General features: G+C 37.0%; 1 protein-coding gene and 1 long non-coding RNA gene across 2 annotated transcripts; both read left to right on the forward strand.

The window, feature by feature from the left end:
- Positions 1 to 583: 583 nt before the first annotated feature.
- LOC309489735 lies at positions 584 to 1,471 on the forward strand. Its single transcript, XR_014202501.1, has 2 exons — positions 584 to 737; positions 908 to 1,471. It is a non-coding gene; the product is annotated as an uncharacterized lncRNA (long non-coding RNA).
- A 6,384-nt stretch (positions 1,472 to 7,855) lies between these two features.
- loxa (lysyl oxidase a) lies at positions 7,856 to 15,513 on the forward strand. Its single transcript, XM_082158160.1, has 8 exons — positions 7,856 to 7,963; positions 8,078 to 8,755; positions 9,621 to 9,729; positions 10,188 to 10,325; positions 12,806 to 12,962; positions 14,523 to 14,618; positions 14,707 to 14,822; positions 14,910 to 15,513. Exons 2-8 carry the CDS (start codon positions 8,128 to 8,130, stop codon positions 14,914 to 14,916), a joined length of 1,251 nt encoding a protein of 416 aa, XP_082014286.1. The 5' UTR covers positions 7,856 to 7,963; positions 8,078 to 8,127; the 3' UTR covers positions 14,917 to 15,513.
- The last annotated feature ends 160 nt before the right edge of the window (positions 15,514 to 15,673 follow it).

The raw sequence follows: 15,673 nt of genomic DNA on the forward strand, positions 1-15,673 counted from the left end.
AATGTTACATTTCCATAGTCAATTGAATGAATATGTAAACAAATTAAAAGTGTTGAGAAGCAGCTGAGGCACTGCATTTTTTTATTTTTAGTTTATTTACCTCTGGAATGTTTACTATGCAGCTGTACGTGGGAAAGAAAGCTCACTAGATGAGACCTCTACAATTATTAAGACCATATTAAGTGCACATTTGTATAGTTAACCAAATCAAAAAAAAAAAATTCATATTGAATGACAGTTAGCCTACTGTACAGCCTTAAAATACGTGTATAGTCAATTAAAGTAGTCTATGTAAACTAATAGACTAATACAATGTTTTAATTATTATTTATTACAGTGTTTTGTGTGTGTATATATATATATATATATATATATATATATATATATATATATATATATATATATATAGGACAATTATATGATTTTGAATTTAAAAGTAAAGTAAATTACAATATTTATTTATGTTATATAATCTGCGCGACCCCGTCGTTGTCTTTCTTTGATGACGTTGCAGGGCATTCCAATTGATCACTTCAACTGATATAGTTACGGTGTTCCGGGACTACAGAGCAGTGTATGTGAAAATTCCATATGGAACCTATTTAGCAGGCAAATGCTAATTCTCTTCCAGTTACTATAAGTTGAATAGCTTTATGGACACTTTCCACCTTTTTGGTTTGGAAGTAAATTATAGCATAAACTTCCAGATGAGACCATAGCAAGTACGAACTTCCCAGGTAATTAAGACATGCATGGCGTGAACACACTTATTCCGGTCCTGCGGAGGGCAGCATAGCAAAAGACCTTTGCTTTGTTTATGGAAGTAAAGTAACAAGTCTACAAAACACGTAATGAAACTAAATGGATATGTCCAAAATGACTTATGTAAACTGTGTTTTGGTTAAAGACTCCCTGACGATGAAGAAGAAAAGGAAGCGCGCCTCCGCCGTCACTGATCTGGTGTCTGCACGTGCTGGTCTCGTGTTTCCCGTCAAGCACTTTCAGCAAACATTCAGCGACGGAAAGCCCAGGCAGACAGTCGATGTGGAGGGCGCAGTGTTTTTCACCGGGGTGTTGTAGTTCCTTGTGGTCGAGGTCCTGGCTTTAGCTGGACAAAATGCTGTACTTCAGCAATCAAATAAGATCACACTGCATCATCTCCCTGGACTGCAGGACAGAAGGAGATACGCAGAGTTGAATGGGACTCTAAAGAGGAGGAAGGAGTCGGTATAGCGACGTATTTCGCTGTGCTTTTTTTCTTAACTGACTGATGCACGAACACTTATTACATCTACAGCATTGTTTTCTCAAGCACACTGTTTAGTGTTCCTTGTGTGTCTTTAAGTTTTGCTTGACATGTCTCTCAAAGCTCTGCTGTACTGCGGTTATTGTGTTTTTGGGCTGTGCAGTCCTTAGTGTTTTACACACGCGTGTTTGTTGCAAATAAACGTTATTGTTGCAGTAGAACACACTTTCTGATATTGGCATCTTTTTAAAATGCAAACACGATAGGCTACTTAACTACACAGTTCAGATAAAATATACTTGTCATTGGATTGGTATGACTTATTTTAGTGAATGGGTCAGCATAATATAACTAGCTAACAAGACTAATGGTATTTACAGATAAGGTTTAAGCTAGTCCTAGACAAAAATGCATTTGAGCTGTTTTAACTGAAAGTGACTTGCACTGACATATATTTTAATACAACAGTGCCATTGTTTTGTCTAATTGAGCTAAGGCCTAATCCTGGCTTAATTTAAGACCGATCTGTGAAACCGGGCCTATAGGTTTAGGGTTACATAATATGGTATTTGTAACAATAAGAATGACCTAAATGGCCCAGTTGCAAAAAAAAAAAAAAAAAGAATTTTACTGTCAAAATATGTATTAACTAATTTCTGTCATAATACTAGGCCTGTTCTGTGTTTCTGAAACACTCCTGTATGATCCCTAAAATGTTAGAAGACTAAACTGATTCGGAGGGAATAAATTAATTTGTTCGCATAAGTACAAAGAAAGGGTTTTAAGATATGTTCAAATATAAGATGTTTTCAAAAATCAGTGATTTAAAAATTGAACATGAACAAGATGCTATGAACTGAAGTGCTACAGTTACAGATCTTTGCCAACAGGTGGAGCTAGTACCACATCCTGTAGTGAAAAGTGACTGTGACAGTGTCTGGAATAGCATGCAGTATTATGTATACTGTGAACACTGCAATTATTATTATGTTAACATTTTTTGTATTGAACACCCAAAGGAGCAATATTTTCTAGTGTGATGGAAAAGCAGTAATTTTCAGTATATCTTTCTTGCATCATTATTTAAACACACCTCCTATAAAAAAATTTTTTTTTAATTAATTAAACATGCATCATGATGAGGACGAGGTCATCTGACAAAAGTACTTATTAACTTTTATAGTAATATAATATAATTATTATATTTTTATACCGATTAAAAGAGTTCTTTTCAGCTGAATTTGGATTTATATTGGGCCTGTATGTGTTCATTTTCAGGAGACTTATATCCCTTAGATAATAGGCTACATTTTAATATTGTTTTGGAAAATACAATTGCTTTGAATGTTTTGTGAAAATAGGTTCCTATATATGGGCTATATTATTTAGTTAATCCTATGTACTTTCACAATATATTTTTGTCCCCATTGTCCATATTTGTATTATTAGCAGACTAAACACTATTTTCTTCTGCTGCTTTCAATCAAACAACTTACATTATCACCCTATTAAGAAGGGGGGGGGGGGGGAAGACACAAACAAGGCCCGACTTCAAGAATTTCTGTGGAAATGTTTAGCCAAAAGTCTGGGATAACTTTGAATTCTTCTTTTGTCACCACCAATGATAACATTGTGGTTTACTCCTACTCATAAACAGCTGCTATTCAGTGGGATTTATAATGAGGGAATTCAAAAATGGCCAAAAGGGCATGACAGAAATGTTTAGAAAGGAGATGGGAAGATGTTCCCTATTCTAAAGGAGAGAGGGACTCCTCCCCTTATTCACTCTCGATGAATTCTCTCCCAGTCCAGCCTACACGTGCCGAGTGCCACGTAGTCCAGTGTATACCAGTTAAGGCTTTGCTCCTTGCTTCTGAGTAATGGAAACCTGCTGTTTTTGTGTGTTTTTTCAAACTGTGTCGAGTTACAACTTTATTTGGATAGTCTACAAATAGTATAGATGTGTTATATTAGATCACTTATGTTATTTAAAAAGGTTTTATTATAGGAATTTATGGGCAGTCTAATGTTAGAATTTTTTTTTGATTTTCTCACATTTAATAAGTTAATGAAGTCTGCTCATGTGCTAATTTCGAAGAACAGAACGTTCCCCTAATGGTAGTATTTGATTCTTGTTTAATATTATATTAGGAATATATAGAGCAAGATCTTCCTCTTCCTCTGTAATGTAGGAAATCGATTAATGGGTTTATGGGTACGTTTACACGACAACGATGTACTAAATGTACTGATAAATGGAAAAGTTTTTCCCTTTCGTTTTTAGTGTACAGATAACAATGTTTTCAAAACGATCCTTTTTCACACGGATCTGCGAAAATGACTAAAATCCGCTGTATTAATCATGCCAGGCCAGTAGATGGTGATGTCACTTTGTAAGGAAACACTGCGCGCTTATAGACCTTATGTGCCAGAGAAACGAGGGCGCCGCCATCTTTAGAATATTGTCTTTTAACTTCCGTTTTGCGGTCGCTCTGTACATTTCTATGGCATTGCTGTCCAGGAGTAATTCGCTTTTGAAGTGGATTTACTTAATGTAGAGTTAACGAAAGTTATCATGAGGACTGTAATGTTTAAAGCAGATGTCTTAACAAATGTCAGTAGACCGGGAAGATTTTAAAACGAGCCGTTCATTAATAAACACGCAAAATCACTGTGAAAATACAGACGCTGAAAAGGGGCGGGGCTACATAAGGTCTATAGACTGAACAAGGCATGCGCATGCCGTCACCATTTTCACAAAATCACATTTTTGTTGTTTACACGGATATGCTAACGGTATTGTTTTTTTAACCTAGCTTTTAAAAGGTTGCATTTTCAGGACCCCAAAACTCTGTTGTCATGTAAATGAAGGGCCAAAACGCATAAAAAGAATTCCATTTGTAGTTGAAAACTGTGTCGCGAAAACGACCCCAATGTCAGTTCAAATGTAGGCCTTTTGAAAACTAGCTGCTTAGAAGAATGTTCCCCCTGTTAGGGGCCGTTTACTCTACACAGTTTTCAACTACAAACGGAAACATTTTTTCCGGGTTTTGGCCGTTCATTTACGCCACAACAGCATTTTGAAGGCCTAAAAACACGAACTTTTGAAAACGTGTTTCAAAGTGCACGTTTTTGAAAACAATACTTTTAACTTCTTCGTGTAAACTACAAAAAAAACACATGAATTTGTGAAAACGGTGCCGTCATGCACATGCGTATAACGCAATGACAACGCCATCAAACGTTTTTAGTCGTTTTCGCGGATCCGTGTGAACAGTGTTACACGAAAAATGCCAAGGAAAATCTTTTCTGTTTTTAGTACATCTTTGTCGTGTAAACATACCCTTAGCAGCCTATTTGGCTCCCGTTTGGCTACTTTTTGGAAACCAAAAAAACATGTTCTATATTTTATTGTTGACTTGATTCAAACATGTGTTGCTCCTGTAGGCTAGGCATTAAAAGTAAGTTCACATTAACCATCACTCAGGGCAAAAATGTTTTCCAAGCAGATTTCGTTCGTATTCAAGTTGGTCACACTCACACAAATGATCTGTGTTGAACAGAAAGTGACCTCTGTATGAGCGATGATTCATGTGCCGCTATAGGCCTACTATTGATAACAGACCATTTTTTTATCTGTGAAATTTCTCTAATGTGACCCACAGATATATGATTCACATTGCGTTTTACCTGTGACCACCACCTTTTGGCCGTCTCTGTGTTTTCACCAGACGCTTTTGACTGCATAGCCTATCAATTGAAGAGAAAGCAAGCAACGTGGACTGAGGAACTAGGTTAATTGCTTTCATATGTGGTTCTACTGTCTGAGGAAAGCAGGAGCGACCGCTGCCAGAGGAAAGGGAAGCCCAGGCGCTGAACGTACCGGGTGATGTACGAAAAACAAAAAGTGACCCAGTACAGCTGGTTCTGCTCATGTGGCTCTGAGACGACGAGTACAAAGTGTTTTCTATTTTCTTTCTCAAAAACATGGCAGCTGCACTGGAACGCAAGGCTTTATTAAAACGTTTAAATCTGGCCTTGTGGAACATGAGCAGATATTTAGAGCTTCATTCTTTGAATACCCCACCTGAGTCCTTGTGAAGAAAACCACTTTTATTTATCTCTTTGAATGCGCCAGCAGATCATGGAGGAGGACAGGAATTTAGGGTTTGTTTTATAATATGTTGGCATTTTAAAGTGTTATTGTCATGTAGCGTACTTTACATTCATTTTATTCTTGTCATAACCTCTAGAACCAAATGCAGCGTTTTCAAACTGCTAAGACTCGCGTACCTCCAAGAAATGTTGGGCAGACGTCCACTTTTGTGCAAAATTAGCCTTGCTGGCACGTTTCAGCTTACGCAAGCGGTTCAGGGAGGTCATAATGTTCATATGTAAGGCCCATTTTTGAGTTCATGTGTGCGTGTCATAGATTTTCTCTACATCAAAAATCAAACGTTTAACTGATACAGTTCTTAACACTCAAGTGATTGATGGGTACTTTGATGACACAAGTGGAGAACATATTGCATGGCATGGCTTTAACACATAACATGCTGCAGACCATAAAATAGATTCCTGGATGCTGATTGGTCGATGCAGCTTTCCAGCTGTGCCATGAATCACCAGTTCAATAAAATAAATAACTGTGCAGGTTAGTTTGCATGGAAAGATGTTTTATTTTTTTTGTTTGTTCAAAATATTTTTTTTTATTTTTTTTATTAATGTTAATATTATTAATAAATTATACATTTTATATTATAATAAAATGGAACATTTTAAGATTTAAAAAATATCACAAGGCTTTGACTATATTGTGATATAGTCACCACATTTCCTACCTTATTTCTTAAAGGTATGTTGTGATTTTCTTCATTTGCATTATTATAACTTTATTTTAACTAAGTTGGGCATCTCCAAGTTGTCCTAAATACATTCACAGAACTGAGGATACAAAATATCATATAATCCTCTATTACTGCTGTAAGCACATCTTTAGCATGTCTGTCAAGAAGAGTACCAGACTTTTAAGTTAAAATGTGCCCTCTAGTGTCCGCATTATGGAAGTTGACTGCAGTCGTGGATGATGAATATAGTCGCTCTTCTACCAGAGCTTTCATTTACACTGACTCAGAGTGAAGGCCACAATGAAATATCATCTATGTAATGTATGATCCACGTTCAACGAACCCTTAAATTTAAAGGATTTTCTCTGCTGGTCCACTGAAAAGACAGGGAACAAGACTTTGGGAAGCTCTGCAGTTGTTGGTCCTTGTGGTTGGTCACTGGGTATGAGTGGTTTAAGAGGCTAGACACAGAATTTCAAGACCATTGATTAAGTTCTTCTAACTTGCAATCATGCAAGCCATAGGATGCATTGCTCATGGGAAAGTATAAAGCAGTAGTTGGGTCAAATGTGAGCAGTTGAAGGAAAGAGTGGATCTATGTTGAGGTGTGGGTGGCCCAGGTGCGTTTATGATTGAATGTTATAAACACAGTGCATCATGTGACGAACGTAGAACAGTTTCCAACAAGACATGGAGCTCCTATTGTAACTATAAGCACACGTGATGTTTAAAGTAGCACCTCGTAAACCTGTGAAGGCCCCTCATATGACTTTGCTTTCACTTTTCAGAGAAGTGGCAGAAAGTATCAAAGGATTTCGTGAAAGTGATTTGATTTTATAAGCAACAACTTCCCGAACAGACAACATAGTGTAATTATGCTTTGCCTATTTGCAGGCCATATTCTATGAGAACAATGACATGTGGAGACATTTGTGCCAAGAATTCTTTTTCTGAAATGCCTCTTAAAGGTTCATCCAAAAGTCACACTGAGAGGGATTTGTCTCAACACAACATGAAAACCAAATCTTTCCTCAAACATCTTTTGTTCATGTTTTTTTTTTCATTTTTTTTTTTTTTTTCATCTGGACTGTATTCAAAAATATAAAGAGTCAGAAATGAACGTAACTAAAAAAATAAAAATAATTAAAAAGTCTTTAAACATATTTTGGTGTAAGTTTGGATTTATTTATGTATTGATGTAGGCTATTTTATATGACAACAAAACCTTAAATAAAGAGGGATCATTTAGACTGACATGACTGTATCAGGGTCATTCCATTTGTTTAAAAATATTTAGATTTTTGTTAAAATAAAAATGGGTTTTTAAGTCAAATGGAGTAACCATACTAATAATGTAACCTAGTAATGATTTTAACTTTGAAAAAATAGGTTGGAAAATAATGATTTATAGCTAGGCCTACATGTATTCCAGGAGCAAGTAAAGTATTGTTTTGTTTTTTAGAAAATGGTAGGCTATCATTATTTGGTATAGGCTATAATAGGCCTATAGGCCTACTTAAATGGCACATGATTTTACATAGATTTTTAAAAGGTGTTTCCTTTTTTATTATCGCGAACATCTTTTTCTTAAATTCATTTTATGTGAGCATAAGATTGGGAATGAACTGCACGAGGAAAATTGCAATAAATATTTTTCCACTGATGTAAGAAAAAAAAATTCTTTGCATGTTTTCGCCTTATTTTTGAACATGTTGAATCTCACGTTTTGCAGCTTTCATAAGAACCGTTACCGGAGCTTGTATAACAAGAAACTTTAAAAATCAGCTCCTCCTCCCTCTTACACTTGCGCATCAGTTAGTCCAAATTCAGAGCAATAGGAGGTCGCACTGAGATCTCATCTTTCCGTTATGTAAGTCTCACTTTATTTAATTTAATTTATTATTTGTATTATTATTATTATTATTTTCAAACTAGCTTTATGAAAGAGCACAACTTAGCACAGTTTCTTGTTCCCCCAATTCAGTTACTGGAACATCGACAAGCAGAAGAACTGGAGAATCCAATTAAATAAAAATGAGTTCGAGTTTAATTGACACCTTCATTTACGCCTTTGCGCATGTGTGTTTATTAAGTTGCATTGTACAAACGGGTCATTCTCAGCGTCAGGGCAACACTGGTGCGGCAGCTCTCAGACAAACCATACAATGGCAGCACAACGGCAAACTCTTTAGTATATTAAGTCAAGGCTCTGAGTATCAGCCACCGTTAAAACGAGACGGAAAGAAAGAGGAGACGGAAGCCAGGCCGATAGCCATCGTGCGCAATGATGATGCGGCTACGAGAACCGACGGCTCAGTTTCTTCATCTTCCCCTTCACGAGCCTCCCAGAGCCGCGGGTCCGCGCGTTTGCCGTCAGGTATCGGTGCGCGCGGTGGCGCCTCGAGCTGGTTATCAGGTGGCGATGGAGCGCGCGCCAGAGGATCGCTCGGGCGCAGGAATCACACGGATCAGCTGCAAACATCGGTCAACGGCACCAACACCAACAGAACCGCGCGGGACGATGAAATGATGGTCGGAGATGATCCTTACAACCCATACAAGTCTACTGATCCGGACAACCCGTATTATAACTATTATGACACGTACGAGAGACCCCGTCCTGAACAGCGTCCAGGATATGGCACAAGATACTTCCAGCACGGTACATATCTATCTATCTATCTATCTATCTATCTATCTATCTATCTATCTATCTATCTATCTATCTATCTATCTATCTATCTATCTCATCTATCTGTCTCCATCTCTCTCTCTATCTATCTATCTATCTATCTATCTATCTATCTATCTATCTATCTATCTATCTGTCTGTCTGTCTGTCTGTCTGTCTGATAATTAAATTGCAGGCTCTGTAAAACAAAAAGTTACTGCCTTAAATTTTTAAGTACAATCTACTGTTTAAGTCATCTCAACTTAAATTACTTTTAACTGACTTAAAAAAATGAGTTGAATATTGCATAACATAAACAAGTTGAAAATTGCTGAAATTTGATGAGTTAAAGCAATGTAAACACATATGTTGTCATAACTAATTGATCATATAATTTTTTACAGTGTGATTATTGAGGATTCAAATCAGGTCGGAAACTTCATAATCTGTCCACCATCTGCTGGCTAAAATGTAAACTCTATCACTGGAGCTATATTGAAAACTATAAAGTTAAAAAAGTGTTTAGAAGTCTTTGCAGCAAGTGAGGCATGACTATCACTGGTGCTTGCTCCAAAAAAAAAAAAAAAAGTGCATGATGTCATCGGATGCACCTCTATTTCAATTGCATAATTATGCGTTTTTAATTTAGTTAAAAGTGTCAGTTTAAAATAATTACATCTTTGCAGCAAAAAAAACCAAACAGGCTATGGTGGTTTGCTGGTCAGGGTGGTCTGGTTGCATTGGGTTAAAAGGGTTTTTGGGCATTTGTCAGGTGGCCATGCTGGTTTAAGCTGTTATGTTTATAGTTCTGTGCATTTTCTTGTATCTTTTAATAAAACATTTCAGTGTTTCATAGGTTTTCCTGATCTCGTGGGAGACCCATACTACATTCAAGCGTCCGCCTACGTGCAGAGGGTTCCGATGTACAATCTCAGATGCGCCGCTGAGGAAAACTGCTTGGCGAGGTATTATTACTGAAATAAAACAGAAGAACGTAAGAGAAGGAGAGTTAGCACACTCGCATTCCTCCGAGTGTAACAGATGAGTCATGAGAACCTATTTAAAACCCATGTGGTAGGAACATCCTATAACTCAAACCAGCTCTGTGAGAGGGGAAAAAAAATTAAACGAAAGTCCTGCCACGATGGGAAGTGAGAAACTCTGCAAACAAACTTCACATAAAGCTGTTTGCATGGAAAAATGATCACATGCTGGACTGCGAAACACATTACCGGGTCACACAAGAATAGTCTAGTCCAGTAAAAGGAGTGTTTCTTTGGAGACGTGCATCTGTAGTTGTTCCATGTGCACTTGAAATGTGGCCACGGGGCCAAGAAACACATTCTGAAAGCTGTTAGGACAATATGAGAAACTCAAGGAATGTCTGATATTCTGTAACCGCTGGGCTGTTTTTGTTGAGCAGCTCTGCATACAGGTCCAGCGTGAGAGACTACGACACACGCATGTTGCTGAGGTTCCCACAGCGAGTCAAGAACCAAGGTACCTCCGACTTCCTTCCCAGCAGGCCACGCTACACCTGGGAATGGCACAGCTGCCATCAGTAAGTCTGATTCTGACAGCTCCATCCATTTGCAGAATTTTCTGCAGTTTTCTCACTCGTGTCTTAAAGGAGTAGTTCACTTTAAAATGAAAATTACCCCATGATTTACTCACCCTCAAGCCATTCTAGGTGTATATGACATTCTTCTTTCAGACGAATACAATCAGAGTTATATTAATAAATGTCTAATTTTGAGCTTTTATCTGTTGGTTGCAATCCACTGCCATTATCACTCCTTTAACTAACTACTCCTTTAAGTAATGCATCACAGACCACTATTAAGAACTCTAAAGGGAGAAGATATGATGCAGTGAACTGAGTTCCTTAGCGAAAAGCAAGATTGTGAAGCTCATTTGCGGCTCTATCATGATTTGAGTGTTTTATCTGAGGGATATCTCAATCTAGTGCTGGTGGTGCTGTTTTTACAAGGAAAAGGGTCTGTGTTCTTGTCTAAATGAAAACACTTGGCAGAGGCCCGGTATTGCTGCTTATACTTCAGTTGAGTCAGTAATAGCTCACTGCATAGTTTCATCATGAAGTAAGCCGTGTCTCACCACCAACTACGGCGTACATTTGGACAAGCTCCAGTGTATACAATGACTTTAGGTCTTGCGCATAAATGGGGCGTAAAGTCTGTGGGCTGATTTGCATTTATTTGACGTGTCATAATATGATCGTTTTCTGCTTTTCTTGCCTGTTATTTATTTATTTCTTACTGTTTTCTTTACACTGGGGCTATTGAATCATCCAATATGACTATATTAAGTGTGGGGGTTTTTTTTGTGGCTATGCTGCAGTTTTCCCGATCGATTTAAAGGAATCATTCACCAAAAAATGACCCATTTTTAATCTTTTACTCAGTCAAACCCTGTATACCAGTCTTTATTCTGTGAAACATAAAAAGAAAGATTTTGAAGAATGTACAGGTTGCTTTATTCCATACAATTACAATGAAGCGACTGGAGCTTTCAAGCTGCAAATATGATGCAAAACACCATTAATTAGTCTTGATACCATTTGTGTAGCAATGACTGATTTTTGAATTGATTGTTCTTTTGAGTTGGATCAATTCACAAATCACTGTAATCCAGTTCACAAAAACAGTCTGAAAGATTTGTTCACAAATCTGAATTATGAATATGTTTCAATCCGAAGCCAGCACTGCATTGTCACGAAGGTTTAAGCATTGCCAATTTAAATATTCAAGTGCAAGAAGACGCGAAAGGGAACACAATACTCTCACATCCGAAACGGACATTCTCTCCCAGAAAGCCTCAGACAGCACGCAAATCCTGAATTGAGCTCTCTTTCCTTCTTGCTCTTGAACGGACAAAAAAATCCTGTCTTGGCAAGTATCCTAAAGTTAGTTTTAGGCCCTGCTTATAGGCCAACTATGCAAAATGTTAGGCTTTCCTGTAGCTCAGTGGTAAGAGCATTGCGTTAACAACGCAAGGTTGTGGGTTCGATCCCAGGGGATTGCACATATCTATGTATAAATGTATAGGTTAACGCAATGTAAGTCGCTTTGGATAAAAGCGTCTGCCAAATGCATAAATGTAAATGTAAATGTAAATGTAAAATTGGAATGTCGCATAAAACATTTGCGAATATAGTACCATTTCAACCCATGTGTTCAAGAGAACAGAATCGTTTCTTGCTGGGAAATTGGCGCTACATACCTGTAATAAAAATAGAAGTTGCTGCAATCGAGGAAGTCACTTGTCTTTTTCCTACATCATAAATGACTTACGTCTCAGATAGCGAAGAAGAAACGCAACAAATATGTTATTTTGTGTTCGAATGCCTGGTGTTTGGGAACGCAATCGTGTGATATGCTTCTGGGAGGTCAATATACCAAAGCATTATTTTGATGACGGACTTTGGCTCAGAAAATTTGCATACAAATAGATGGATGGAAACATTAGCTAATGTTCTGGTAGCAGTGAGTCTCAAATTTCAGTGTGTTCCTCATACAAAGCTATTGAATGGCTTAAGAAGCTTTTATGGTGCTTTTGCAGCATTTTTGAAGCTCTAAAGTCCCCATTTATTGTAATTGCTTGGAAAAACGCATGAAAAACTGTCCTAAAATGTTCTTTTTGAAAAGAAAAGAAAAAACATCATGAAAAAGTAAGAGTAAATCATGTGAACTGTCCTTTTAACAATTTCACTGGCTCCACTGAAACTATTTGAGGTGAACTAAGCATATTCTGGCGTGGTGTAAATTCTTGCTCACACATTGGCCATGAAGTCCATCTGGAAAGGCTCCACATGACATTCCTCTCTGACTGAAAATCTGAAACATGTCCCAGTGTTAAGGAAATTCATCAATAGGATTAAAGCGTTGAAAATGAATGGCAGGCATTCTAAGTCGATTAACTAGCCCACTTATCAATGCGATTCCCAGAGGCAGGCAAAATTTGATATGCACCAGTTGAAAGTCATGCATGATGATAACCTGATATATTTTGCTGTCTCTATAGGCACTACCACAGCATGGACGAGTTCAGCCATTATGACCTGCTGGACGCCACTTCTCAGAGAAGAGTAGCAGAGGGACACAAGGCCAGTTTCTGTCTTGAGGACACGTCCTGTGACTACGGCTACTACCGACGATACGCCTGCACCTCCCACACTCAGGTCACGCTCATTTATTAAAGTCGGCATGAAACGAAAGTTGCGATAGATTTTCTTCACTATTGTGACATATATTCAGTTTCTGGAACAAGAAAAAATCTGGGGCAGGAATTGATTTTGTCCACCTGGAATTGATTGGATGGTTGTGGTTTGCTATTGGTCGATCTCATGTGAGTGACAGGTTGCTCCGCCCTCACGCCAGTAAACACTTCATCAGAGAAGAGAAGAGATGAGCTGCAAGAGGGAGGGGAAGATATTTTGATTAAAGATTATGAGGCACATGAAAAATAATGATGTTTATAATATATACTGCAATATTCCATGAAAAATAAGAATTATCCATTTTGATATCATGGTAACTTTAAAGTCATTATTTATGTATATATTATATTTCTATGACTGAAGTGAAACCTCATATGTAATGGATTTGGAGCACTCAGTTTTGGTAGCAAGTCTATAAATTATAAAAAATAGTTCTCATGAAAAGCACAGCAGACTCAACTCACAACTGATTTAAAAAGACTTTGAGGTTAGCATGTTGCTAAGCTTACAACTCTCCTCCAATAAACATACACAATAGATAAAACATAAATATTGGGTAAAATATACCATTTTTGTTAAGATCAAAATATTTTTTGTGATACTTTTTAGCACTGAAGAGATTTTAAGTAGATATGTTATTATTTTTACCGCATTGTCCACCATCTTGGATGGATTTACAATGCACTCTGGGATCACCATGTTTATAAAGAATACAAGTCAATTTGTAATTATTCTGACTACCATTTGTAAGTGTTAATGTCGCAAACACACTTAATACATTATAGTCACCATGACATCAAAATTGAGCATTCTTATTTTTTATGGAACATTATTTATTATAAATGTATCCATCATTATTTTTTTAATTCATGTGCCCTCGTAATATTCAATCAAAATAATTTCCCCTCCCTCTTGCAGCGACATTTCTTCTCTTCTCTGAGGGCGGAGCAACCTGTCAGTCACATGAGATCAACCAATAGCAAACCCAACTATCCAATCAATTCCCCATGGACGAAATCAAGTTAAGCCTAATTTTTTTCTTTTTTGAGAAGATGGATATACATCATAATAGAGAAGAAAAGACTATCGCAACTTCAGTTTCAGGTCGTTTTTCGATTCTTTAACCTTACTATAGCAGTACCATGGTCCAGTGATGGCATGATATGGTTTGTAAAATACAATGATGCTGTATGAATAATACATCTTGGTTTTTCCATTATACTTCAAGGTACATCAAATAACAGTAGCACTTTTTTTTTTACAGTCCTGTTCCACATGTACATACTATGCACTTATTATAGTGATTACAATAACTGTATAATACACTATGCACTAACCCTGAACCTACCCTTAAACCTAACCGTAACCCATAGTTACCCTATATTACCCAGTATTTCTTAGGTAAGAACGCTGTAAGTACACGTAAGTGCACGTACTGTAAAATAAAGTGCAACCCAAATAACATGCCTTTACCATTTTACATGTCTGTGTGCTGAAAGTATACTGTTGTTGTTGGTCCAGGGTCTGAGTCCAGGGTGTTACGACACTTACAATGCCGACATCGACTGCCAATGGATAGATATTACCGATGTGAAACCTGGAAACTACATCCTCAAGGTTTATGGCCTTAATTGAATTAAGAGTTACTGTATTCAAGAAATATCTTGTTCCTGAGTTCCAGCCTTTTTTTCCCTTTCTGGTTTAGGTTAGTGTAAATCCCAGTTACCAGGTGCCAGAGTCGGACTACAGTAACAATATTGTGCGCTGTGATGTACGTTACACCGGAAACTACGCTTATGTTTCAGGATGTCATATTTCGCAGTGAGTATACCTTAAGTATTTTGAATGACTAGGGACACTGCATCTAGTTAAATGTAACGTGTTTGTAATGTTTTTGGTTTATTTCAGGTATTAAGAATCTACAAAATAATCCCAAGGAATAGGAAATGATAGTTTGATGATAAAAAAACCTGCGACAAAGTGAACAGATAAATGGACGGCGGTCATGGGCCACTTTCCAATTTTGTGAGAGCCAATAATCAGCAGGGCATTTTTGTGTTGACTATGCCATACAATATAAAAACCTGACGCATAAATACAGTTTTAAAGTGAATTGCATTATTAATTTTTTCGTTTTTGTTTTGTTGCTTTGAATTTATTATGCAAAAACAATGTTTTTATAACTGTCCAGGGTCATATTGTGCTGGATTCCTCCTAAAAACTGGATAAAATGTTGGTTATTTTTCCAGAATCCGCCACAGTTTGATACCACACATTCCCCTAATCATTAAGCATCATTCTCTCAGACTGATCAAATATAAAAATGAAACCTTCAGATGTTGATCCACATTGTTGTTGTTTTGTTTTACCTAAAATGTGCTTTTTTTGTGTGCTAGAGGGATGCTTTAGTTGTGTATTCTAAGTAGATATTTATATACAGATACTCATATTACTGCAACACATTTTATATATGAAATGAAAATTACTTGAATAAACTTCACACTCAGCCTCATTAAGTGAATTTGTCTTATTTGTATTCTGACTTGGTATTCTCACATTATGATAATTAACAAATGATGCTTAAATTTCATAAAATAATGTTTGGCCACAGGTGGTTAAAAAAAATATTATGGCCTGGTTTCACAAACAGGGCTTAGATTAAGGCAGGATTA

This window comes from Leuciscus leuciscus (genome assembly GCF_965113295.1).
Source record: "Leuciscus leuciscus genome assembly, chromosome: 24".
In the NCBI taxonomy this organism is placed as follows: domain Eukaryota; kingdom Metazoa; phylum Chordata; class Actinopteri; order Cypriniformes; family Leuciscidae; genus Leuciscus; species Leuciscus leuciscus.

Bases quoted from the DNA above. Each gene is read 5' to 3' on its own strand.
- loxa (XM_082158160.1), top strand. From the start codon at position 8,128: ATGAGTTCGAGTTTAATTGACACCTTCATTTACGCCTTTGCGCATGTG. The intron at 8,756-9,620 runs GTACATATCTAT...AGTGTTTCATAG, and splicing joins CACAAGATACTTCCAGCACG to GTTTTCCTGATCTCGTGGGA. The intron at 12,963-14,522 runs GTCACGCTCATT...TTGTTGGTCCAG, and splicing joins CCTGCACCTCCCACACTCAG to GGTCTGAGTCCAGGGTGTTA.